The following is a 25938-nucleotide window of genomic DNA, read 5'->3' on the forward strand; positions in this document are numbered from 1 at the left end:
AGGGTCTTTGTTATTTTGGGACTTGGGGAGCTATGTAGCCTTCACAGTTTCCTATCATTCCCTCTCTTACTTCCTATGAAACGTAACATAGTCTTGTCCATCATGAACAATGACGACCACAGGCATCAAGGTGTATTTCATTGATGAAATGAAGTTTTTTAAAAAGCAAGGTTGTACTGAATAAGACTCACTCCCTCCAGAAAATTGGAGATGATGCAGGAAGCAGGATCTGCCAGTGTAAGAAACGTACAGTTCTGGGTTTTCTGTAGGGGCTTTATTTGTCACTCTGCTGATCTAAATCTGCTCTCTGACAGCAGGTATGGGTTGATGTCACTGGAACAAGGGAGTGTCAACATGTGACTCCTGTCCTTGGGCTAAATTAACCCCACAAGACCTAAATGCTTGGATATCTGCGCCAAAGTCTTGGCCCAGATATACATTACTCATTATTCGGATATCGTCTGGCTACACCAGAATTCTCAAAATATCAGCAGGTGCCCCCAGAGGGTTGGTCGTTGTCACACGATAGCCGATGGGTTCTTAGGTTTGTTGTTTAATATTATCTCCTGAAATCCTGTCTTAACTTGTGCTCTGTCTCATCATTCAGGCTGTTCCATGCAGCTCTTGAAGACCTCATTGAGGCCAGCCGCCTCTGCCCATCGAACCGGGAGATCCAGCGACTGCTGTCCAGGGTCAAGGACGAGTGTCGGCAGGCTGCACAACAACAAGACTCTCCTCCACCTTCATCACATCATGCTTATCAACAAAATGTTGGCATCAGCGAAGTCAGGAGCAGGGATTCAGGCTGTCTGCAGGTGCAGGACAGGGACGGGCTTACCGAGGAAGAGGAGGAAGGGGAAGAAGAGGATGAAGGGGGTTACGGGGAAGAAGATGCCCCCCCTCAGTCATTCTCCTTTCATCCTCCAAATGTGGCTCAAAGTCTTGACACTCATTGCCGCACTGGAGTGCCACAACCTTCTTCACTCTCCCCCACACACCTGTATCGTCACCTCCAGAGCTCCACCCAATCCCCTGCCTCTTCTCCCTGTCACTCTGTGCCTCCTCCTCCATCCGCCTCCTATCACCATTTCAGCCCTCCTCAGTCCCTGATGCAGCATCAAGAGATCTCAAAAAGTATGCCAGGAAATGGAGGTGGTCTTCACCACCATCCGCAGTCTATCCCATCCCTCCACCACTCGGACCAGAACCAGGGGCTGCAACACCACCAATATCCGTCCAGTCAAAGATCCTTCCAAAAGCAGAACCCTGGTCAAGGCCAGTGGCTTCAACCAGCCAAAGTCCAGGTTGTCAGAACCAGTCAGCCCAGTTCCTCAGCCCACTCCAGTACAATTTTTGGAGGTTCTGCCTACACCCAGTTTGGCCAATTGCCCCAAGAACTGGCCAAGCTGGCGGAAGGCATTTGCCCAAGCGCTCTGGATATCAGGCCTAATCTGCAGGTCCAGGCAGGTCTGAGCTCTGGAGCTTCATATCCACTAGATGACGTTGACTTTGTTTGCCAGACCAGACCTGCGCCTGCTTACGTTAGAGAAGAAGAAGGGGGCAAGGCGGGGATCAATCGTTTTGGCCAGGCCCTTCAGTTCAGCCGCAACCAATCTAAGGCAGCCTATTACCCCATGGAAGTTACAGAGGCAACCACAGGGCCTCCTGATAATCTTTTGGCATCACATGATTATCAATACCATCACCAGGGAGGACTAAGACGCCCGGTCAGTGCACACCCAATCCCTCCTTCAGTTCCTCCCCCAAAGCCTCTTGTCCACTCCCAGAGTTCCAGCGTCCGTTTCTCCAGCAGCAGCGTCAGCCTGGCGGGTGGGCAGCCAGCTAATCATGGCCCAGGCTTCAGGACCTCTGCCTCTGCCCAGCATATGGATCTACCTTCAGATCTGGCCTCTATGGGAGGGTTTACTGGTTACCACGATGACCTCTTTCTGATCTCCTCTCCCCAGAATGATATAAGCATGGGAGGTGGCACTTATCCTGGAGAGGCAGGACGTTTATCAAGGAACACTCCTTTTATGGGGATTAATGACAGAACTGCAAGAGTCCAACCGCAGTATCAACCACAAGCTCCATCCAGTTCTGCATCTTGTCTCAGCCCGTCTCGCTCCTGGGCCGTGTCTTCAGTGGACACGGTCGTCAGCTCACCAAGCAAAACCCCCACCAATCAAGGAGGCTTAAGCAAACCCCAGCCATCCTCTTTTGCCTACTACAACCGCAGCAACAACAATGCCCACAATGGTCACCTTCTTCATGACAACCAGCTGGACTGCCATGAAGTGCAACAAAGAGGTGGTCCTCAGGGTAAAGGCTCAGCGCAGGTTGCTAGTCAGAATCCCTCCTACCTGGATGTGAAGTTGGCTCGAACACTGCCGGTTATCCATAGTTACTCAGACAGACCAATTGATCGACAGAAAGGCCCTACCTCTCCTGTCAAACCAAAAAGACCCTTTGTAGAATCCAATGTATGAAGATTGTTTGATTGTAAAGGACAAAGGTCAAAGAATGGTTAGAAACTAGTGCACTTATATTTCAAGATCCACCGGGCCAACGGAATTCTGCTTGAAACACTCAAGTTCCTACGACTTGTAGTCTGTTCAGCATCCGTTGGTGTAGTAGTTTGAAAGTCTGGGAGTTTGCATGAATTGTTATTTGTACGACTGGTAGTCTGTACAACTGGGAGTTTGTTCAACTGGGAGTTCACACGACTGGAAGTTTGTACTTGTAGAAGGTACGACTGGAAGTTTGTACGTCTTATAGTTGGAATGACTGGAAGTTTGCACGACTGGAAGTTCATACGACTTGTAGTTTGTAATAAGTGTCGCTTGTATGACTTTCAGATGTGCTAGACGCAATAAATGTTCAAATGGAGATAACAGCACACACTCCCTTCTCGAAGGTATTCTTGGTGCATGGTGAGAAGCAATTAAAGTACTTGTGTGAAGAAAAAAAAGAGAGCAAGCACATGAAGCACTCTGCATCCTTTATTGTTCAGAGGAGGGAGGGGAAAGTTCAATTCAAACACAGAAGTTTGATATGAAGCGTCTGTCAAGTATGCCAGGGACAAGGAAAAGACAACAAGGACAAAGGACATGAGGGAAGGACGAGAATGCAAAATGGAGAAGTTCAAGATTTGGGGGATATCTGAAGTAAACACAAACAAGACACAAATCTCTGGCTTACAGTAGATTTTCAACTGTTCTAGTTTTTCTGCCAAGTTCATGAATGTGAGTCCGGACCAGTGACATTCAGTGAGACAAGAAAGACACAAAAGCACCACTACCACCTTTGACTGCTGCTGACGCCTTTAAGGAAGATTTTCATTTGAAGTTTGCTTAAGTGTTACAATGACTGGAAAACTGGATGTGGTTACTGCTAGATCCAGTCTCTAAAACCAGTGACCTGGTCCCAAGCCATAGTTTGAGAAACTAGGAAGATGCTGTCATTGAAAGGCACTGACTTTCTGTATATAGAACAAAAATAAGTGATATTTATCTTTTTAAAGTTATATCTGTATTAAACTGTATAAGAATAGTTTCTCTTCAAACTGTACACGGCTTTTTGATTTGCTTTTTATATGTTCATTTTGTTTCATATCAAAAAGAAAACCTTTCTTTTAAAAGGCATTGGATCTTTTGCTTCAGAAAGGGTTGTTGTAGTTTTTTCTGGGAACTCATTTTGTATGTAGTCCTGAAGATCCTAAATTATGCAAACCACAAGGATCCTCACTGATATACCAGAGCCCTTTACACTCTTTGCCATGGAAGCGTAGTGATTACATGACCTTCTTATGTTAGCTTGATTAGCTAACATAAGCACCATACTTTTTTTTGTAGCAAAGAAGCAAGAATTGATTCCTTTTAAAAAAGTCCCAATGAAACAATTCAACTTTTTGTTTTTGACAGAGACGGCGTTTTCAACCCAACTCGTGGTGCGTTAGCTTGATGAGCTAATGTAAGCGTCAAACCTTGTTTTTGCGGTGGTCATGGAGAGCATAAAAAAACCCTTTTATAAGATCTCTGGTTCCTATGTTAGCTTGATTAGCTCACATAACAACCATACCATTTTTTCCGCCAAGTTTTATAAATGTAGCCATCAAGAGAATATTAAATATTTCTGTGAAATACTTTAACTGAAAACGTGAGAAGGTCAGATAGAGACGGCATTTTCAAAACCAATCATGGTGCTTGTGTTAGCTTGATTAGCTTGCTAGCTAAATTAGCCGGCAGAAGTTTTCAATTCAGAAGGCAAATGATACAGCTGAAGGATATTGAAAAAAGAAACCTGTTTTGGTGTAAATTTGTCAGTTGTTAGTCTTTACCCCCAAGGCTCAATAGCCGTGTAAGAATGGCGCATGACAGGTTAGCTAACATCAATTCCAGGGCTAGCTGACAGACAGTGGTTAGCAAGTGGGACTTAGCTTTGCCTAATTTTTGTACATTTCTTTTACGTCTCTAATTAGACAGCAGGTTGGTTTCAGAGCTGCTGTATAGTCTCTGTGCCCTTATTTCTTAGTGCTCAGGATATTGTGCTGTGATCTAATAGTGAACATCTCTGGTTCAAAAGCCATTTTCACTCTCAGACTGCTAAATATGTGATTCTGACCAGTTACAATATGAAGATGTTGAAGACAAGCTTGGAACAGCATTTCATAGAGCTTCAGTGTTGCTTTAAATCCCTTGTGAGCTGCTTGACAGATGTGTTGTGCTGTACATGTACATGAAGTAACCCCTGACCTGCTTATGGGCCCTGAGCCACAGGTTCGAGACACCCCAGGTAAACCAGCATTACTACCGCCTCTTCCGATCTGTTGGAGCTGATGTTGAGTGTGAGTGTGTGTGTGTGTGTGTTCCCTGTTATTGGATTAACTGTTGGCTTTTTCCACTGTGTTTATAATAAGTTAATATTTAAAACCCAGAACGGATGTACAAGAAGAAAAGCGTCATTTTACACAACATGAATGTGTCAGCTCGTGAAATTACTGACTGCTGAAATAACATTACTAAGAGGAATAAAGATGAATGAAAGCCTGATGTGTTAGTCTATCTCTCTGTCTTTCAGCATTTCTAGCGTTTCTATAAATAATGGACAAAGCCACAGTGACCACCTTTCACCTTTTTGAAGCATGAAGTTCGGTACTTGCTGTTGCCATGATGTTTTTTTGGAGCCAGAGCTTTGAGAGATTGGCACTAGAGAGGAGTGGTTAGCAAGTGCCAAGTTATCAAAGCTACACAGTTTGCTCTGTAGTTACTTCGTTAGCTGGCTAATAAGCTAGCTACCAGAATGAGGTCATATTTGTGTTGGTTGCTGCCCAGAGTTGTTTATTAATCAGGAGCTTGTAAAACGTCGCGAACTTGAAGCTTGCTTGTTGGTATCCCAAATAAGCAAGCGAAATGGCACTAGCAGGTAACTGAAAATAACCATTGTCACATCAATACAGCCTGCCTTCACCTTTGCAGGGAAAAGCCAACAACAGTCAGAACTATTATGCAATGGCGGCCACAAATAAATCAATTTAAGACAAACACTAAACAAGCTAACAAGCCAGGCAAGGTGAGGACAGATACTGATACCTGCTAATTTGTGCTAATGTATAAATAATAAAGTAGTAGATTTAACTCACTGAAAATGCTTTAGCACAAATATTTGCCTGAAAAACAAACTGAACAAACAGTCAGTGAGTTAGCGAAAGTGAGCAGAATCCAATTGCCATTCCAAACAACCACACCCAATTCTGCACAACTTTACCTTAGTTCTATCATGCTATTATTGGGAGCTAATGCTATTACGGTAGGAAAAAAATGCAATTTGTCTCTGTGCCTTTAGAGGAAGCTATCTGCTTCTCCAATGGGCCCTGGAAAACCTCCGCCAGGCTATGTAAAACGTGTCATCTGTTGGAGGCCAGGGAGCTCGCTAAACTACACTTCCTCAATCTAGGACGCCTGCCTCCGATGTCGTGTCTCGTTCAGAATCGTCAGGTTTGAAATGTACACTGCAGACCTGAAGATTTTTTAGACGATCCACTGGTATATTCTTGTCATATTTCGGAGTTTGTACCGCTCTGAGCCACTGCCTGCAGCGATCAATGTCCGTGACTGGAAAACGGTGGTATTTCACTTCAGCGTCTCTCACTGGGCCGTTCCTTTAAGAGGGAGGGGCGCAATGCACACTGAGCATTGCAGGAGTCCTAAATTTCCCTCGGGATCAAAAAAGTACCAATCTAACTTTCTCCACAGCTATGGCGCCAGTTTCAAATATTATTGCTTCTATCGATTACAGAGAACACCAGCTTTGACTGACAGTGGCTTTTTCCAGGGACAAACTGCTCCTTTAGTGTAAAAAATTACCAGGTTGTAAACAAGGCTTAATATCTGGAATCATATCCTACGTTTAAGTGAGGGGAAAAATTCAACTGCACCAACAGAAAATTAACACAATAATATTTATTTCAAGTTGTCCCGTTGAGGTGAGAACTTTTCTTTGATAGACATAAACAAACAGCATCCACTAAACATCCATGTTAATTTGCCACATTTCAGTTAAAGCTGTGTATAGGCACTAGTGCTGAGTCAGGCAAACGAACTGTAGCTATCTTTGTAATTTGGTTTGACACATTCAAAGACATGAATTTAATAGCTGTAAGTAAAAATATATAAAGTAATGGAACTATTAAATACACCCGCTTACATACATTAATATACACTGAACAGATATTTTATATGACAGTCCATTTAAATGCAAAAACAAACAAACAAATGGAGTACAGTTATTGTGACAGACTACTGACTGGGTTTCTCACCACCTATCTGGGATAGGGAGGTAATGTGGGACATTAGATATAAAGGCAGACTTCATGAGAGTGCAATTAACAGTACTGTTAAATACAAAAGTAAGCTAAAGTTCCGAGAACTTTTTTTGTCAGTTTAATAAAGATTGATTCAACTCGGATGAACACATGAGACAGGTCCAGTTGCAGCTTTACTTTTGATGTGCAAATTAATCTTTTAGACTGTTTTTCCTCATCAAAAAATATTTAAATAAACTTAAACTTTTTCCTTAATTAAACAGCGACCATGTGAATGCTAAAGCTTAACCTCATTACAACTGAAAAAAAAATTCTCCATATACACATGCATAGCAAAAGTAATAAATAAACATAGCAGCAGAAAATATGCGGTTATGATTAGATACATATCGAGCACACTGAAATACAAGCTGTAGATTTGGATAGTGAAAATATGGTGGGACAAATTTTGATGTGAAAGTAAAACAATATTTGATAACACATTTGCTACCATCTGACAACTGCTAATGTTAGCATACAACCATTCGTTAGCTAACATTAATGTTAGCTAGGAATGTATGGCTTTCCTGTTGTATCGTGTAACACTACAATCAAGTAGCAACATTAGCATTCAGCTACTTTCCAGCTAATGGTAATGTTAGCTAGGAGGTTTGCTAACATTAGCTGTTTTCTAGTTCTAGCTAATGGGCTATCAAATATCTTGTTTTACCTTCGAATATGGCACCATGACCCTCCTGTTTTCTCCTATCCATTGTCTTTTCCGTGCTGATCAATCTAGAAGTTGTTAAATACAATGATTTGTCAGGATCCCCACATTTAAACAACCTATAACCTGTTGTTTAGCTTCCCACCCTGAGCGCGACGTCGAAGAAAATGGCCGCAGTCACTTAGCCGACTACATTCATGGCAATTTGTGTTTAGACTAATATTAAATAGGTATTAACAGAGACTTGTAGCACAGTGAGTCTGTCAGCAGGACGCTGCTTGTATCCGTATGAGGTCAGGGTGTGGAGGGTGACCCCCCTTCAGTTAGGGTCTTAAAGTGGACGGACAGAGCCTCTTCCTCTGGGTTTGGTGGACGTCTGTACTCCTCCCTGGTGATCAAGTAGCCTAACAGCACTCCGAAAGTTATCAGCAGGATCCCCAAGGTGTTGGCCAGGATCCCCTCTGGGTCGAACTTAGAGTAGGTCGGCCTGAACCCAGAGAGACGTAAGTAAGACACAAGAAAATACAAGAAAATATTTATTTTGGATGTATATCAGGAAATTGTGCTTATTTTCCAGTGTTATTGTTTGTAATTTTATCGCATTAAAATTAGCCTTACTGTTTATTGTTAAGTCTCCTACAGCCTTATCAGAGCTGGATTCACTCGATGCTAATGCTAACACAACATTAGCTACTGCTGCTAGCTAACATGAAACATGCATTTCCTTCATTTGTTTTATAAGGGGCTGTAAAGACATCTGAAATAAACAAAATATGTGATAAAAACTTTTGAAATGTTAGATTACACTTAAGGTTGCTGAGAATGTTTTTTTTTTAACATAGACTGTATATAGGAAATGGACGAATGGAATTTTGCATTTTGGCTGTCGCCATCTTGTTTTTTCATTCTTCTTTCCATCTTTGGATGAGAGGGTGGAGCGGGAGGAGAGAGGGGTGAGCAAATGCCAAGTTATCAGCTAATGCTAGCGCTAGCCTGGTAAGCTAGGCGCATCTGTAAATTGCTGTAACTGTGATTAAGTCATTGGATTTAACCATATTGTTTTGTTGGAGCAAGAAGTGATATATTTGGACCAGAGGGTGGAGCTCAAGGGAAGTGAGGGGTTAGTAAATGCTCATTTAGCAGCTAATGCTAGCCTAGTAGGCAAATTGCATCTGTAAATCAAAGTTACTTTAATATTAGTCTATTGGCGGCCCCCATATTGGTGAGCAGGGAGCCTCTGTAATTCACTACTGTTGTGGTACAAAGCAGGATGCAAATTTTGCTTGACTGTAAAGAGAAGGTTCTTTGTAGGGTGTCTTTTAGTGTAACTTTTTTAGAGTCTCTTAATATAACTGAAAACTAAAAAAGGCATTTTTCATGACATGGTAGCCACGCGTTAAAGTATAACCTGCTGAATCATCAATTTTACTCCCAATGGGACCATAATTTGTGCACTTCCACTTGCTTAAGTAAAGTGAATGTAGACACAGGCAGATAAAGTTAAACAAACTGACGTACATGATGCTAAAGAGGAGTTTCTCCGTGATGCCCAGCAGGCTGCTCCCTACGGCCATGACCAGCAGAGCCAGACCGCAGAACACGTGGACGGGTAGGTACAAGGCGCGTAACCATGATGATGCCACAGGAAACAGGAAGAATGCCAGGCCCATCACCCACTGGGAAAATCAGGGGTTAAAAAAAAATTTAATTACTGTTTTAATCCACATTACACTTGAGCTGAATGTAGTTTACTTAAAGTGTGTGCGCTTGTGTGTACCTGTATGCAGAATAAGACCAGTGTAGCCATGCCACACCAGCTGTGTAGAGAATACATGTCTGGAATCTTTGCTGCTCTGTGGAAGTCAAACACCGCTACGAAACCTGCGCGCGCGCACACACACACACACACACACACACACACACAATATATAATAATATTATAGTTGTATAAATTAATATCTGGACTTTCACACATCCACTTCTCTCTCTCTCACCTATGATGCTGAGGATAAGGGCCAGCAGGTGAATGATGCCGTGAAGCACCTTTACGTTCCTCTTGGCCTCATTTCGAAATATCCTGTAGACCAGGATGGCTGGAGGAGAGAAAGTTGAATTAACTAGTAATCCAATTAACTAAAATGTAATACTGAGACGTGACCATCTAAGGTCAACATACAGAACAGCACATGGACCTCCAGGCCTACAGAGAACATTCATGCATGGTGTGCAGAAACTGATCCTGTTCATGTTTTTCCTCATCGGGGAAAAAGTTTGAACTACACGACTGCTAATTGTTTTCAGTTTAAATCCTTTGTTTGTGCATCTTTACACCAGCTCCACTAAGCAGCTTCACACATTTCACACTGTTTGTTGTTTACAGAGTGAGCATAAGGACTGCAGTGTTTCTGATTCCTCAAAAATGTATCATATGATGCTCATACATTAAACTTAGAAAGGTTATGTTTTTCACGCCCACTCCACATGATTCAGGTGTGAAATGCATTATAAGCAAAGATTCGGAGATTCCCCGTCAAATGTGTCCTCAATAGTGTGTGTGGCAACAAAAAGGGAGCTTAATCACAATGAATCAGCTTCGAGGTGTTCGTCAGACCCCGTCTAATGCCCAGCTGCCCTTTGCTTTTATTGCCATGATTCAATCTAGCTCTGAGAAAACAGGAACCAGTTCAACTAATCTGCTTATTCTCATTAGCTAAAGTAACAAGGGCTGCAGGGGTGAAACAAAGAGGGAGAAAAACAGCAATATCTCACTTTGTCTTTATTCTTGAGACCACAGACGTGACCCGGATTTGCTGCTGTGAGGACAAACAGCATGAATGGATTAAGGAGAACTTGGACGGAACAAATTTGGACAGTCAGTCACCAAAAAAAACTGATTTTCTCTGACGTCAAACTCAGGATGGGAAGCTCAAATGCTGTAAGAATGTACTGCTGTGTTCGAATCGTATGAACACAGGGAATCTGACAAATCATCATCAAATCTGCCATATTTTACGTTAAACAACATATTTATTAAGCGGTACACTGCTGTTAGACAACCGTTAATGCAGGATTCAACCTATTCCTAGCTAGCGGCAACATTCACTCTGTAAAAACTGTCAGTGGTTGTAACACGGACAGCTGCCTTCTGTCATGATTCTGTTGCCGATTCGAAGTGTGGAGTCCCTCAGGGCTCCACTCTTGGTCCTCTATTGTTCTCAATATTCAGGCTCCCCTCTTAGCCAGATACTCTAGAAACGTGGTGTTTCTCACCACTGATAAGCAGAAGACACACAGCTCTATGTTTCTCTTTAATCTTATAACTGAGGCAGTTTAGATTCTATTTCTATTAATCTTAGTGATATGGATGCTGGATGTCCCAAGACCTTGAAGAACATTTTCCAGTCTTGCTTCTTATGGCTTAAAAAATTCAAAAATCAGATTGTTCCTCTCTCCTAGTGAGTTGTCCTAACTTGTTCCCCCAAGCTAGACAACTGTAACCCACTTGGTGTCAGACTGTGCTCCCTTTACCAACTCCAACTGCTAAAACAGCACAGTGACAGCCCCTGCTTAGGTTCAGATAAAGGTACTTATGTGCATATGTTTGCTCTTGAGGTGCCAGAGGAGCTGATTGTCATACCTTCCCAGATCTGGAGCACCTGGGCCCATTGCTCCACGTGATATAAAAGCTCAGCATCCTGCTAGACATCTCTTTCTCTGCCTGACCAGCGTTTTGTTTGATTAAGCCTTTTATGTTAGTTCACTCCCCAACACCTCCCATTACATCATGCTCACACACCCAAATGCACACTACTAACAATCGTGCTAATTGGCAGGTAGCAAGCTTGTTGACTCAGTCACTCAGGAGATCATGAAGTTCATACTGTATCTTTTGCGGTGTAAAATGACGACAAGAGACAAGAGAGAGTGGTTTTAAATTAGGTGGTGCAACAAAGCTACTAAGCTGTGATTGTTGTGTCTCTGACATCAACACTCAACTACTATTGGTTTATATGTTTCTTTTGAAGCCTATTGACCCCTTTTATTCTTGTATTCTGCTTTTAAGAATACCTGTTCCTTTTACAAATACTATGAGGCTTTTGTCACATTGACCACAAACCTAAAGTGGTCCAAACGGTCTTGAGGGTGGGATTTTCTCGATCCACAGAGGAGCATGTAGCTAATACAGTAGTTTATTAACTAAATCCTGTGTTGTTGGTTCTTTTCCCTGCCGGGCCACACTGTCACAGATTCATCCTAAAAATGTACAAACTAACTGGCCTGTCTGATGATTCGAACATTGTCTATCTCTCTGAATAATTCAGACATGCTGGGCGGGGATGAGGGGGGGACTGATGGGTGCCTGGGCAGTGTTAGCTTAATGCAACAGGTCAGGATGGCAGAGCTTGAGGCTAAAGCACAGACTGTATGCGCACACGCGTATCCAAAGACAGACACCAACAGGCCGACTAAAACACAGCCTCCAGGCTCTGCTGACCTTTGCTTCCAGTTTTACCCAATTTACAGAAATTTATCAGAACCTGACGTAGCGTTACCATGACAACTTACAGACGTAAGACCAGCTGGGTTAATCTTAAGATGTCACTGGTGTCACTTCCTGCAACGACTTTGATCTTTTTACATAATTTTAATCCATATTAGTGATGCATGATGGTTAATGTTACAGCCCACTGCTGTGATAGGGACTGAAATATCTCAATTACAATGAGATGGAGATCTTTGTCATTTGGTAGAGACACTAGAGGCTGAACCTTTGGTGGAAAAGAAAAAGAGCATTCAATCAGATCAAATCAGAGCTGCAGATTCTTAGTCTGGATTCTCCTTAACCGCTTAATCGCAAATACCAAATTAATACTAAATTGTGCTCTGCCTCCATCACACCTTGCTTGTTACTGTGGACGTGTCAGCACTCACAAATTAGCAATTAGCTAAAATGCTGTCTCTAAGGGCAACAACAATTAGTTTGCAAAAAGCAGCACCCGTACATGACAAGGGGGTTTCATAAAGTGTAATGACAGAATTCCTTTCAGCCTCAACCTCGCAGAATTAAGCTTAGCTTAACACTAACATAGCATTAGCATGTTGCTTACTAAATGTTAGGCCGAGCTAAACCAAAACATACCAGTTAGGGTGGCATTTTGTTGACAAAATCTGATACATGTTGACATTTTTGGCGTCACAAATATTAGGCTGTAACTTTTAGAGACGGTATGCTGCACAAATGTGTGTTGCTTCATAGATATAAGTCTGGGAAGTTCATTCAAAGTGTAATCCAAAAGGCAACTGGACTTCTTGAAGACGTTTCACCTCTCATCCGAAAGGCCTCTTTAGTTTTGAAGTGAAAAGTCATAAGTCAATAGTGCCGCTGTGAGGAGTCAAAATTGCAGGAACATTTGTTTAGAGCTTATAGATAGCTGTATCACACGAGTCAGGACGACAACATATTGCCGTAACGATATTTCGTCCCACCTCTAGTATTAATATCATCCCTCACTGCTGCATCAGTGTTCATAGCAGACCAAGCTAATCCAGTGAGTTTAAGCTAGGTCTAAGGTCAGTGTTGAGACTCACCATCGCCCTGCAGGAAGACCATCCCCAGCACCATGCACAGAGGGTGCACGTTGAACTCCTGCGCTGAGCCGTCCCAGGCGAAACCGCCGCGGTAGTGACCCATCCACACACCGGTCAGCACCACCGACGCCAAACCCACAACCTGCGACGCCCCCACCAGCCACACAAACGAAGAGCTTCCTGGACGCGGAGCAGGATCCTCCATTATCTGGGAAGGAAAAAGCAGAAGGTTTTTCAGAGTACGAGTGATGCCTCGGGCTGTAATTATTCAATTAAAATGAAATAAATCAGAAAGCTGAGGGAGGAAGACAAACACAGAGCCAGCCAGGGCCCAGTAACCCTGTCTGTGAGCACTCATTTACATATGGTGACTGGAAATTTGGGTGTATCTGCTGCTACCATCATAGCTCTTAATATATTTGTTAGATATTTGAAGCCTTCATTTACTGGACAGAGTGTATCACAGTGATTCAAGTACAAAGACTTGAATATTTGTATTTTTTATGTATTTAAAAAAAAACATTCTGGGCAAAATTCCTGCCTACTTATCCTCTCTTAATCTTGATAAGGAAATAGCCTCATACGTTTAGGTCATAGGTTTCATCTGCACATTGAAATGTTACGTTAGTGTACTCCATGTGTTTTCTTGTTTATTGTTGGAAATGCTGTGCTGTTCTTGCCCAGTAGTGTTGTGACGTTTGCGAATGGTGCGCCGCTCTTTTGAACGGTTCCCAGAAAGGAATGGAACCAAAAGATCCGGCTCCCTTCGAAGAACAATAATTCCCAACACTATTGCCCAGATCTCCCTCACAGATCTCTGATCTAACTGGGACAAAGCTGATTAACTAAAGGTCAAATTGAAAATAGAATCATATTTTTATTAATTTACATTATTTTATTTATATACAATATAAACACAGTGCCATCCACTCAACATTTTACAGTGTTACAACCTAGAGTTTGTCACCATTTGATTAACAGCAGTCAAAAAATTAATTAGCAGTTGTAGCGTGACAACATATGGTGAAGTACTGCAGGAAAAGTAGTTTACTAGTGATTTGAAATAGACAGTTTTATATGATGAAAACACTTGAGCGTATAGTACATGTACCTCAAAACTAGCTAAGGGATATAATCAAAGTAACTGATTAAAAAATGCAGCTATAAGCAGGCTACACCTGTTCTTAAGACCACTCAGGTGGAGCAGATAATTTCACAATAAAGTCATTGACTAATGAGTTCTAAGAAAGAGATCGTGCCTGCAGCACGCGGCTCCTTCAGAATAAAACAACTGGAGATAAAACACAGGAAATGGACTCTGGACTTGCTGCTTTTGTCGTGCTTTCTATCAGCCGAGTCATACAACATAAACACTTCATTAAAATGACGTTAGGCAGGAAGTGTCGCAGCGAGCTGACGGGAGTTACATGAGGACACGAGCAGAAATGAGCGAAAATCAAACGTATTTCTTAGCGCCTGGTTATCGCAGCTCGTGCACACTCACAGCGCGTTGAAAGTGTTTTATTATAACCTCATTTTAGTCAATTATCACTCCCGGTGCAGACACATCATAGAGCCCATACCTCACAGACACACTGCCACAACTACAGGCTGTTACACAAAATTACAGGCACTTGTTACCTGTGAGGATCTACATGACCGAACACGAGCTTTTACTTTAAAGGTGTTTAACTTCCGGTGAAATTGAAAGGCGTTAGAGCGAGCTAACAATGTGAAATACTTACTGCGTTTTAGTCTCTTTTCTGCTCCCCCCGATGAAGTCCTGGAGTCTACTTACAGATCCGCCTTCTCCTCCTGCTGTCTGTGAAAATGCGTGTGCGTGGGTGTGTGTGTGTGTGTTTTGGATGTGCTCCTAAACAAGCCCAACCCATGTGACAGCTGTGACGAGGAGAAAAGCAAAAAAGCAGCGTAATACTACCACTGGCCAAATTCTTCTTCTTCTATCTTCTTTTTCTTTTTCTTCTTCGTATTATTGTTATTGATAATATTATTTTAGGCTTTTGATTGTGTTGTTAAGTAAAATCAGGCACATGGTTAGTAAATAAATAAATGAATAAACACTACCTACCTACATGTAGTAATAACAGGAGCCAGATAATTTGTCTCGTGACAATTAGCCTACGTCAAAGACGTTAAAATAACATTCATAACATAAATAAATACATTAATTAATAAAGACTTTAAATCGTACTGCATTAAATTTAATAATAAACTGGATTCATAAAATTTGGCTCGTCACAATGACGTCACAAACGTCTCAATAACATCAGAAAAGAGAGAGAGAGAGCGGAGTGGATGGATGACTAATAGCCTTAGTGTAAAGGTTTGTTGCCTTGACAACCCTGGGTACGGGGGGGAGGAGAGGACATGGAGGAGATGAAGAGGAGGGGGACGGAATGTCTGTCCGTGCATCACTGCGGCTCATTAGACGAGGATCAGGTAAATGTGAACAATCAGACACGAGATTAATGTACGAAGCATTTGTAGCATTTAAGCTAACACTGCTAATGCTTTTATCACTACTTAACTGATACTACAATACTATGAATACTACTACTCTAAGGACTGGTACGTTCGCTGACATTACTCAAATTACTTGTTTCTAATCGTTAATCGTGCAATGCTTTGGCATTTACACTGTTCGTTTACCAATGTTGTATTTAACTCTTATTCATATTACAATTCTGGCATTTATATTTAAATCAGCATAGATCCTATTTCTCAGCATTTTATGTTTTATCTTTATTTCTTATTTCATTGTATATATAATTCACCTATTTTACATATCTTTTACTTGTGTTTATATTTCCTATATTTCTTTATTCCCTAAATTTCCTCATGCTTCTTCTGTACAAGAGCAACTGTAACGCCCACATTTCCCCCTAGGTTTAAATAAAGTATTTCTGGTTCTGATTTTGATTAATAGACAACGAGAGGATGTCATCAAATGTAATGACACCTCATATTTTTTGACTGACATTGTTTGATTTGCATACAAATCCATTAACAACTAATATTTCCTGAAGTTGAAGCCCTCGCTGCAAAAACTGTCATTAAACATCCGTGCATGTCCCTTCCTGTTCTCTAGAGGGCGCTGCAGGCCTTGATGATCCTGCAGCCAATGAGAAAAGGTGCAGCGTTTCTTTTTGCAGGGGATGAGGGGTGTTCAACCTGTGGTCTGGGGCACTGGAAGGGGTCTCAGAGGGTAACAGGAAGATGGAGAATTATGGATGAGCTGCATTTTCCTGTTAGTAATTATATAAGATGTGTTCTTAAATATCGGGCAGTTTGTTTGCAGCATTAATTTGTGTTGCAGGTTTAAAAACAAGGCAGGAAGGGGGCTCACGTGTTTGTTAGGATTGTGTGTGTGTGTGTGTGTGTGTGTGTGTGTGTGTCAGGCAGCCTTCCTCTCTTACCTTAACGCAGAAGGTGAGAAAGGAACAGTTGTCAAAGCTGTCTTCATTAATGTCAGAAACTGGTGGCTGCAGCTGTGTGTGTGTGTGTGTGTGTGTGTGTGTGTGTGTGTGTGTGAGTGTGTTTTGCGTGTGTGTGTTCTTTTTCTGTCTGACATTTCTGATTTCTCCTGTGACTCACAGGCTGACTCACCACTGCTCCTTTTGCTGCGTGTGTGTGTTTGTATGTGTGTGTGTGTGTGTGCGTGTGCTACATATTGACATGTTCTTCCATCTGATTCTCTGCCTCTTTCTCTCCATTTTTTAACCACCTTTAACGACCTTTAACGGCAGCAGTAGGTAATTTTTTCCCAGCACTCTTCCAGCATGATGATGAAGACCTTGGCCCTTCATCAGTGTGACTGGACACATTTCTACCTGTGTGGGTTTGAACCTGTGCTTCTATTAGACAGAGATTTTATATCCACCCACTCATGAGGTCGCAATTTTAGAAACACCGATTTAGGATGGAACAGGCCTGAAGTGTAATTTTGTGAATTCACATTTGTCCTCGATATCAAATTAACCAGTTACCTTTCTATTTCCCAGAAACAAAATCCTCTTGAAGCTCTATCTGGAAGAGTCGACGGGCCAGACATCAAAAGGAAAAGTGAGACTTGGTTAGGTGCTGGAATGGTGATAAACAGTGTGTTTTTAGAGCTTATTCTACGACGGCAGGCGAAGGCAAAAAAGCTGCAACAGCCCAAAAGGTTTCAATTAGGGGAAACGAACAGAAACTTCAGAAATGATGTGAATTTAAAACTCTTTCCCATAATGCAAAACAAATAGAAAAAGACAAACGTGCTGCAAATAAACTTAACCCTAAATAAAATGCAGAAGAAAATGCAACAAATCCAGATATAACAACGGAAGTGCTCCAGGCCTGTAGGGGGCGTTAAGTCGAACAGCTTAACTTTAAAGAGACAAAGATTTGATCCATTATCAGACCTTTAAAACAACTGACGGCGCCGGAACAGAATGAGTCAAAAACACAGCTCTATACCTTTAACAAAAAACCCACACAACGTCCGTCTCTGATTTTAAGTCGATCATATTTTAGTTTCTGATGGAAAGATAGATTTGCCAAAGTAACCGGAGCTGCTAAGTGTATTCTAGCAAGCTCTTATGTGTTAGCTAGGGATTAGCAGAATGCTAACATTAGCTGTCGTCTTCTGGTAACAAATGGGTTACAAAATTTGTTGTTTTCCTTTGAAATATAGCCTCACGTTTGAGGAAGATGGCCGTCAAAATAGTGTCAATATGGGGATTTTAGATGTAACATGTCCAGCGTGTATTTTAGATTAGGCAGTAAACTGTGTATTATTTTAGTTACATTGAATTAATATCCAACCATTAAGACATGAACGAGCAGGGGAGGTAGGAAAGGAGGAGGATATGAGAAAGCGTTTGGAGCTTAATTTGATGACCTCTAACCTTCACCCATGTCAGCCAATCAATATTTCCCTCTTCCAAAGACCTCCACCAATCAGAGAAGTCTTTTAAAAAAAATAGCCACAAGGCACCTGTGGAGTAGTCTGACTGAGGACAGCTTCTCCATGGCAACAATATCATTACCAGAATAGCTCTTTCTTTCTCTCTATTTCTGTCTCTCACTCTCGCTGTCTTTTCATACCTCCCCCGCTCGCCCTCCCTCCCTTCTTCTTCTTCTTCTTCTTCTCTGTGCGTGCAGAATATTCACCCTCTTTTCCTGTTTCCCTTTCCTCATCCCTTCCTTCCTTCATCTCTCCTTCATCTTTCCTCTCCTCCCTGCTCTGTCGCATTCTCCCACCTCCTCCACTCCCTCATTATTCCCGATATTCTCCTTCTTTTCTGTTCCCTCCACCTCCTCCTCCTCATCTATCTGTTTTGCAGTCACAATGTGCAAAGATATTTATAGATTCAGCTTTGCCTCCTCTTCTCGTCGCTTTTCTTTTTACTCTCCTTATACTGTGATGAATGAGAGTGAGATTTTACCCTTTTCCAAATTAAATCTTGTTTAACTGGGCCATTTATTTCCTTATGCATCATAATTAAAGGTATTTTTAAATCAAATTTGACAAACCTCACAGGGATGGAGCCACAGTGGAGCCACCACAGTTAAAATATACAAACCTTAGTGTTGCATATGTTACGAATTTATGATTCTTACACGATTAACAGTCTATGCTGCTGTTATAATGCGCTTAGATAAAGTGCTGCTGAGGCAGTTAAAGCACCAGTTTGTCTCTCACACATAATACAATTGCATTTTTGTCAAAAAGCTTAGCAAATAGCATCTGATTAAATATGTGTTCATCCAGATGGTTAGATAAGTCTGTGACCATTCTGAAAATAGCCTCACAAAACTGGTGTTGTCAAACAAGCTTCTGGGTTTTTCCAAAATCGCAGGAGTATATTTATATTTTGTTAAATCAGTTTCTTACCTCTGTGACTCAAATGTAAAGATAACACATGAGAGTAACAAACAGGAGGGTAGTAAACCTGCATTGAGAAGAGAAGGACTGTCGCAATTCAGAGGCTGAAAAGTGTGATGTTACAGTTTTTGCTTAATATACAAAATTGAACTGATTATTCTGACTGTTTTAAAATATTTTGGTTTTATATTATTGATTGATTATTCCAGGCTTGTATTGCTCAACCGATTGGGAATAGTCTTAAAAGTCTGTCAGTGTGCAGTCCTTGACTTCAGCTTGGACATTAAACCCGTATTTACAAGGCGGCCATTTTCCTATATTGTTATGCTCCGTTGGGAAGTACAAATGCCGTTATGATGTCATACAATTGTCTTCCAGGTTGGTAAACGTATCAGTCTGACAACAATCTGTAAATTAAATTAATTTTCTACCTAAAATATGTTTCACCAAAAACCACCCACTTAGCGCCCCCTACAGGCCAGGAGCACCTTGTTATGATGAATGGATATGGAGCGTTTTTCAGTTGTATTTGTTTTCTGGGTTTGCATCATTCAAGTGTTTGCTGCAGGTTTGCTGTTTCTGTCGCTGCACTTTTTGTGTTTCGTAGTATGCCTTCATTGTTGTATTTGTTTTTGACGAATTTGCATCATTTGCATTTCTTGCACATGAATCCTACATGGATTTGTAGCCACTGGTGATGTGTGCTAGGAAGTGATTGAATGCTAACATCAACTGTTGGCTGAAGGCGGCTAAAGTGTGATCAAATATGTTGCTTAAAGCTCCGCTGAGGAGTTTTTCGCTGGTTCTGAAACTGACTGAAATTAATTGTGATTACTCTATATGAGCTACAAAAGCAAACCAGACCATCAGCGACAAGATTGATTACTTCTATGTAGTTATTTTTAATGCCTGAACCCACTGACGGGGGGGGGGGGGGGGTAGGTGTCAGACGAAGCGATTAACTGCACGCTGCCTTTGTTACATTTTTCAGGGCAAAGATTTCAAGTGAGTGATAGATATGGCTGTTAAAGACAGCAGGATGAGATTTTATTGTGAAAAAACACCACTTAAGCATGTACAGCACAACATCTGCAAAGAGATAAGAGGTATGGCTTTGTCCACAGGGGGCGCCAAAATCAACACAAACCAAAAGTTCCTCACAAGAGCTTTAAACAACAAATATACCACAATTTATTGCCAGATTTCCCCTTCGCATTAAATGAAAACGATTTGTCAAATTCCCAGAGTTTATACGACTTACAACTTAAAACCCAGCAATACAGTATAACAGCATGTTAGCTTCCCCGCCTTAGAGTGACATTAAAGGAAAATGGCTGCCATCTGAATGTGGTGAATCGTGATTATGGGTTGGAAACGTTAAATACGGTGAAATAAGCACAGACGACCAGCTTCGCTGTGTATCTGTCTGCCTCCCTGTCTCTCTCAGCCATGTCTGTCTGCCTCCATTGGGTTCTATTGAGTCTATTTTTAGCCCCAGCAGACTGGTCACGTGGCAAGAGGAGGACGTCAATAATGTTGTTGTTGGTGGTGGGTGAGAGAGGGAGAAAGAGAGAGAGAGGGGGGGAGAGAGGCAAACTGTAAATACGGAGGAAGTGAAACGGTGGGAGGTGATACACGTCCTGCTTCTTAAATTATTCGCTTTTCGTGTGAAATCAAAGCGCGGCGGAGCTGAACGGACACCGAGCCTCCGCGGAGATCTAAGCCGGGAGGAAGCGACCTCTGCGCTAATACGCGTTCCAGGAGGACCCGCCGACATCCACGGTACGGTGCGGTTTATGAGAGACTGTGTGCGTGCGTGCATGTATGTGTACGTGTGTGCGTGACAGTAAATCAACGATACACCTACCGACAGGCACTTCAAGGCTCCTTGTAGAAGGGTTGCAGAGGTGAAAACTCCTGTAATCTGCAGTTAACATCGTTGCTAACTTAAAAACTGTTACCATAACGTTACTACTGTAGCTAGCTAGAGGACATAGCTGACGCCTGACAGATGCACCTTTCTAGCTACCAAACCAAACAGGTAACAATTTACAGCTAACTGCTAATCTCTGCTCTCAGGTATCAATAGTTAACTATGTGCCACCATTTATTGGCCAGGAGTTAACTTAATAGCTAGCAGCTAACGAGGGCAAAACTTAGTCAACGGTTAGCACCCAAAAGTTTAACAGCCACAGTTTACAGTATTAGCCTAAAGCTAGAAAAAGGACTGTGGTTATCCCTCTACATTTATAGTAAGTGGTCTTGCTAATGGCTAACAGTGCAACCAAATAATCTAATAACACTGAGGCTAATATCATTAGAGAGTTAGAACCATAATTCATCCTCTGTAGGTGTGAAAGGTAGTTATAAACCAATGAATTATTATGTTATTGTCCAGCCTGCACGTACATTTATGCATGAGGTCCCTCATTTGTACCCCTCCAGGTTCCTAAATCTTCTGATGATTTCATTTGTAGTTAGGACAGCAGCTTTTATTTAATGATAAGGTTATTCCCAGCATGAAATATGGTTACCTTTTATTTTACATTATTCTCCATGTCATCTGCCAGCTTAACAAATATTTTGCACAGTGTTATTAATTTTTGCTGTCAAACGTACGGTGGCCACCAAGGGCAAACATGCCGCAACGGCCCAAAAGATTCCCTCATAAGGAGCAGGCTGCAGAAACAATGCAAAGTCATAAACACAACAGAAACATGTAAATGCAACATGCAGACAAAAACAGTGTTCACAAAGGTAGAAAGAAATTGATTAATAGGATACGTGCTGCAAATATATAATCTGTGCAAAGACAAAAACCCTAACCACATTTGCAACTCAAAATGCATATGCACTCATAGTAGCGGAAGTGCTCCAGGACTCTAGGGGGGCGCTAAGTGGAACAGCTTTATTTTTAACAGGATAGAGAGAGAACGAGAGACCGTGCACCGACTATTCTGAATATCAGACAAACAGATGCTTCCAGAGAGCAATGTGTCTTAGTGCATGGCTTTACTGACTGCTGCAAAAACACCAGTTGTACAAACTTGTTAAAAAAAACACAACACACATTTATTGTGTCTGATTTTAGTGAAACTGGACCATATTTCATGGAGAAATGTTTTTTTAAGGACATCCAGCTATGCTACAGTAACTGCTTCTGCTAAGTGTAGCTGCCATTAGCTAATTAGCCGTGCAGCTAGCAGTACTAATAGCTGACTGCCTGCTATGCAAACTCTGAGCATCAGAGCGTTTCGACCAGGACTCTGACACCAGGGATGACGAGTACAACGGAGTGGTTGGGGACGGACTGAAAAGGATGTGGAGCATCAATTATTGCCAGTAGCTGGAGGCAGTAGCTGGAGATTCTGCAGGTTCAGCCCCAGGATGCATTGTGGCCCTCCATGCATCAAGGCCCTCCGTCAGTCTTGGGGGCTGTGTTTGTACTAACCAAGCCGCCTGTCCCCCTCGAGGGTCTTTAACACTCCTCCTCTTCTCCTCCCAAATCTCCTTTAAATTAATTTTCTACTTAAAATATGTTTCACCAAAAACCACCCACTTAGCGCCCCCTACAGGCCAGGAGCACCTCGGTATGATGAATGGATATGGAGCGTTTTTCAGTCGTATTTTCTTTCTGGGTTTGTGTGTTTTTGACTTTGCATCATTCAGGTGTTTGCTGCAGGTTAGCTGTTTCTGTTTTGTAGTATGCCTTCATTGTTGTGTTTGTTTTTGACGTTTGTTTGTGTTTTCGAATTTGCATCATTTCTGTATTTGCAGCTTATTTCTTTCACATGAATCCTACATGGACTGCTAGTGGCCATCAAAAGACAACATGCCACAAATGAAAGGTGCTGGAGATTGAGCTTTTGTAGCGTGAACGAATGGGCCCAGAAATAGGTAATACAGGTATACTGTAGGTAAAAGAGTAGCCCAACTTGCAGCCACACTATGGGACTGTTAGTTACTCGCAACTATGTAAAGAGGGAATGCATGGGATGTTGCTGTTCACCTATTGCAACTGTCATTCCAGCTTGAATGGCAAACATGCAGCAGGCTGTGTAGTGGAAGTTGATGTTGAACCAGCCAGAAATATGTGTCTTTATAAAAATGTCCACAGATGATTGAGATATTATTTTATAAATCCTGCTCTAAAATAGGACTGAGCATCTAAACGCCTCGTCCTTCTGTCTGTGTTGGAGATGTTGTGTTTTGCAGTCTGACAAGCTAACAAAAAGTTCTAAAGAGTCTTTCAGTGAAAGCAGTCAGCGCTAACTTTGTTGATAAATACTTTTAGGCTTCTATCACAATCTGAGATGTCAGCTTTTCTGCAAAATGTCTCTAGAATGTCCTGATTTATTTTCTGTGTCTGATGAACGTCGACTTCAGTGCCTGTGTACAGACAGCGACAAAGGAGGATGTTTGGTGTGTTAACACTATGTTAGATATGTTTAAGTTGTCTCAAGAGAAGGATTGGGCTCATATTTGTTATTGTTGGACATGTATGGAGGTGTATTCGTTCTTTCACTCTCACTCTGTTGCTGCTCTCGCCTGTTTTGTTTATCGTGTCTTGTGAGTCCATGTGGGCTGAACACCTTTTTGTGCCTGACACGTCCAAAAATAACTATTACTAGCCTACTACACCAGGTCAAGGCCACTAATTTGGTTTTCCACACAAGCGCAACCCTCTATAGCTTTAATTCTACTTTAAGTCGCTGTTGTTCCTGCTGAGACGACATCATATTTAGTGGAAGAAATGTTGCTTTTCTGCCTCGAGGCTTCCGTTGAAGATCGGTCTGTGCATTAGTGTAAATGTATTCTGATGTTTTCTGCAGACTTTTCTTGCTGCTGGTGTTTTTTATTCTTTGCAGCAGTTTGTGAATCATGTTTGCAGAAAATTCAAATTCCTCCTGCTTTAAAACAAAACCAAAAAAATTCCCTCTGAAATGTGACCTCAGGTTACTGTCTACTACTGCTTTTATTTAGCAGTTCTTACCATTATTAGCAGCGTTTATAATCCATTGCGCTGCCCCCGTCTTGCATCTGTCTGTGATCTTTTATCATGTGCGTCAGTGCATGCAGTGCCTGCCGATAGTTTTGATCCACCTTTTTTCATGCAATTTTCAATTTAAGCCTTAAAAAAAACTGGAACACTGGAGAGACAGAACGCGCTTCAGCAGCTGGGGGCTTTTTTGTATTTGTTTTTAATGAGAGGGAAGCTTTTTGCGTTGCTGAGCGCCTCGAGTTTAAAAAACATCAAAGTTTTTTCTCATTGTCCAATCGGACGGATGGAGAGGCGGGCCTTCTGTGGGGGTGATGACATCGAGTGATCGCTGTGATCTTTCCTCTTTCTGATGGTCTCATGTACCCACACGGATCTCTGTTTAACCTTTGTTTAACGTGTTTGGGAACCGCCTCTTACCCTCCATCAAAGCCAGAGCAAGTGCCTTCGCCTTTAACGAAATATAACTAATCTATTGAACACAAAGTAAAGTACTTTAGCTAGCCAAAATAAATGGGAACAGTAATGGTTTGACTGACAGCTAATGATTCAGTAGTTGCCTTAACAACAGAAAAAAAGCTGCCCTCAGCTGCTAAAACGCGCTCTTTTTGATCAGGACGTAGGCTTCACCAGAAAAGGCAGTGCGGTGCGCCCGCCTGATCGGGCCCTGAGAAGTTGGATAAGGCGTTGTTTTGATACACGCATCTTTTCATCTACTTAACTGGAGATTTAGCACCTCCTATGTTTACCTCAGGGTCTGATCATAGTAGATGTTAGCATGTATTATTTTTCTTTTTTTTAGCCAGTTTGCTAAAAACAATTTTGCAAACTTTACCAATTTTGAAGTTGTTCCAATCCTGATACTAGCATCAATATCGGCCTCTGTTACAGCCTATACATGCAGTATCATTGAGTGTGACAGTCAATGCACTGATATAATATTATTATTTATTAGCCCCCCTAAAAGTAGGTAAATTAACATGTGACAATAACAACAACAGTGCACTGCTAGCTTGAGAGAAGGTTAGTCAAAGCTAGCAACATGTTAGAAATCATTTTATTTCCCACCAAAAATATTTTATTATTTTATCGCACTATTATCAAAAGGGTGCTCTGTATCGGTCGTGTCTCAAGTGTAAGTTTCTGAATCAGTAATCAAAGTTATAACAGCATCCAAACCCCCCGAACCAACATGTTCTGTCTGTCAGCTAATGCCTGAGCTGATAGCATCCAGCTCCTTTAAGGGCCTGACCCCACATTAAACCAGCTGGTGATAGTCTGCTCGGATGGATGGTGGAGGGGGATTTGCAGCTCCATCATGAACTGGTTGTTGTTTTTTTTTTACTAAAGCCCTGAGGTTCAAGGGTCACTCCATTAGTTATATAAGAGCTTTAAAGGCCATGCAACTTTTACCTCCAGTGTCCACTCTTTATACGAGGCTTTATTCTGTATTCTGTCCAGCTTGTTGGTTTGGAGAGACAAAAAATCTCCTGTTCTACGCTAACATTTCGTTACACCTCAAGTGGTGAACTTGAACAACTGATGCCTGAGAGCGCAGAACGGCGCAGCAGAGAGTGCAGGTGCAGACAGCTTCTCTCCACAATCAGATGCAAAACAAGAGCAAACTACACCGACCTGCGAAACTTTATGGCCGTGTTTGCTCTTGAATATCATCAGTGCAATTTGCTATGTGAATCAGACCCTGAGCCGGGGCAGATATCGGGTGCAAATGATGCGCAATTTATGGAGCAATCAGCGCAATTTGTTCTCAGTTAATTCCCCCCCTTATTGTTTTTTTTGTTATGTGACCCAGTGTCCTCAAATCAATGTCAGATGTTGCTGCTAATATTTCATATAAATATTTTTATGTAAAATTTTATGGGTTTTTTTTCCAATTTTTTTAAATGGACATGCAACGTCATGATCGCCATTGC

General features: G+C 41.8%; 3 protein-coding genes across 3 annotated transcripts in view; 2 read left to right on the top strand and 1 right to left on the bottom strand.

Annotated features, from left to right (window-relative positions):
* LOC138603996 (protein TANC2-like) overlaps positions 1–5045 on the top strand; it is a 28547-nt gene extending 23502 nt beyond the window's left edge. Inside the window, exon 29 of the mRNA XM_069675791.1 lies at positions 608–5045. Coding sequence (XP_069531892.1) covers positions 608–2489 — 1882 coding nt within the window. The 3' untranslated portion in view covers positions 2490–5045. The remainder of the gene's footprint in view (positions 1–607) is intronic.
* Positions 5046–6446: 1401 nt separating this feature from the next.
* cyb561 (cytochrome b561) lies at positions 6447–15154 on the bottom strand. Its single transcript, XM_069675792.1, has 6 exons — positions 14864–15154; positions 13119–13326; positions 9524–9622; positions 9307–9410; positions 9048–9205; positions 6447–8016 (listed from the first exon to the last, which is right to left on the bottom strand). Exons 2-6 carry the CDS (start codon positions 13321–13323, stop codon positions 7824–7826), a joined length of 759 nt encoding a protein of 252 aa, XP_069531893.1. The 5' UTR covers positions 13324–13326; positions 14864–15154; the 3' UTR covers positions 6447–7823.
* A 5418-nt stretch (positions 15155–20572) lies between these two features.
* The window catches only part of hdac5 (histone deacetylase 5), a 52938-nt gene continuing 47572 nt past the window's right edge, over positions 20573–25938 (top strand). The window contains exon 1 of the mRNA XM_069675862.1: positions 20573–20787. The gene's annotated coding sequence lies outside the window, so the exon portion shown is untranslated. The remainder of the gene's footprint in view (positions 20788–25938) is intronic.

This window comes from Semicossyphus pulcher, unplaced genomic scaffold, assembly GCF_022749685.1.
Source record: "Semicossyphus pulcher isolate SPU_LCO1_2020_fin unplaced genomic scaffold, fSemPul1.0.p SCAF_25, whole genome shotgun sequence".
Taxonomy (NCBI): domain Eukaryota; kingdom Metazoa; phylum Chordata; class Actinopteri; order Labriformes; family Labridae; genus Semicossyphus; species Semicossyphus pulcher.

Bases quoted from the DNA above. Each gene is read 5' to 3' on its own strand.
- cyb561 (XM_069675792.1), bottom strand. From the start codon at position 13,323: ATGGAGGATCCTGCTCCGCGTCCAGGAAGCTCTTCGTTTGTGTGGCTG. The intron at 9,206-9,306 runs GTACACACAAGC...TGATTTTCCCAG, and splicing joins TGGTCTTATTCTGCATACAG to TGGGTGATGGGCCTGGCATT. The intron at 8,017-9,047 runs GTACGTCAGTTT...CTCTGGGTTCAG, and splicing joins AAACTCCTCTTTAGCATCAT to GCCGACCTACTCTAAGTTCG.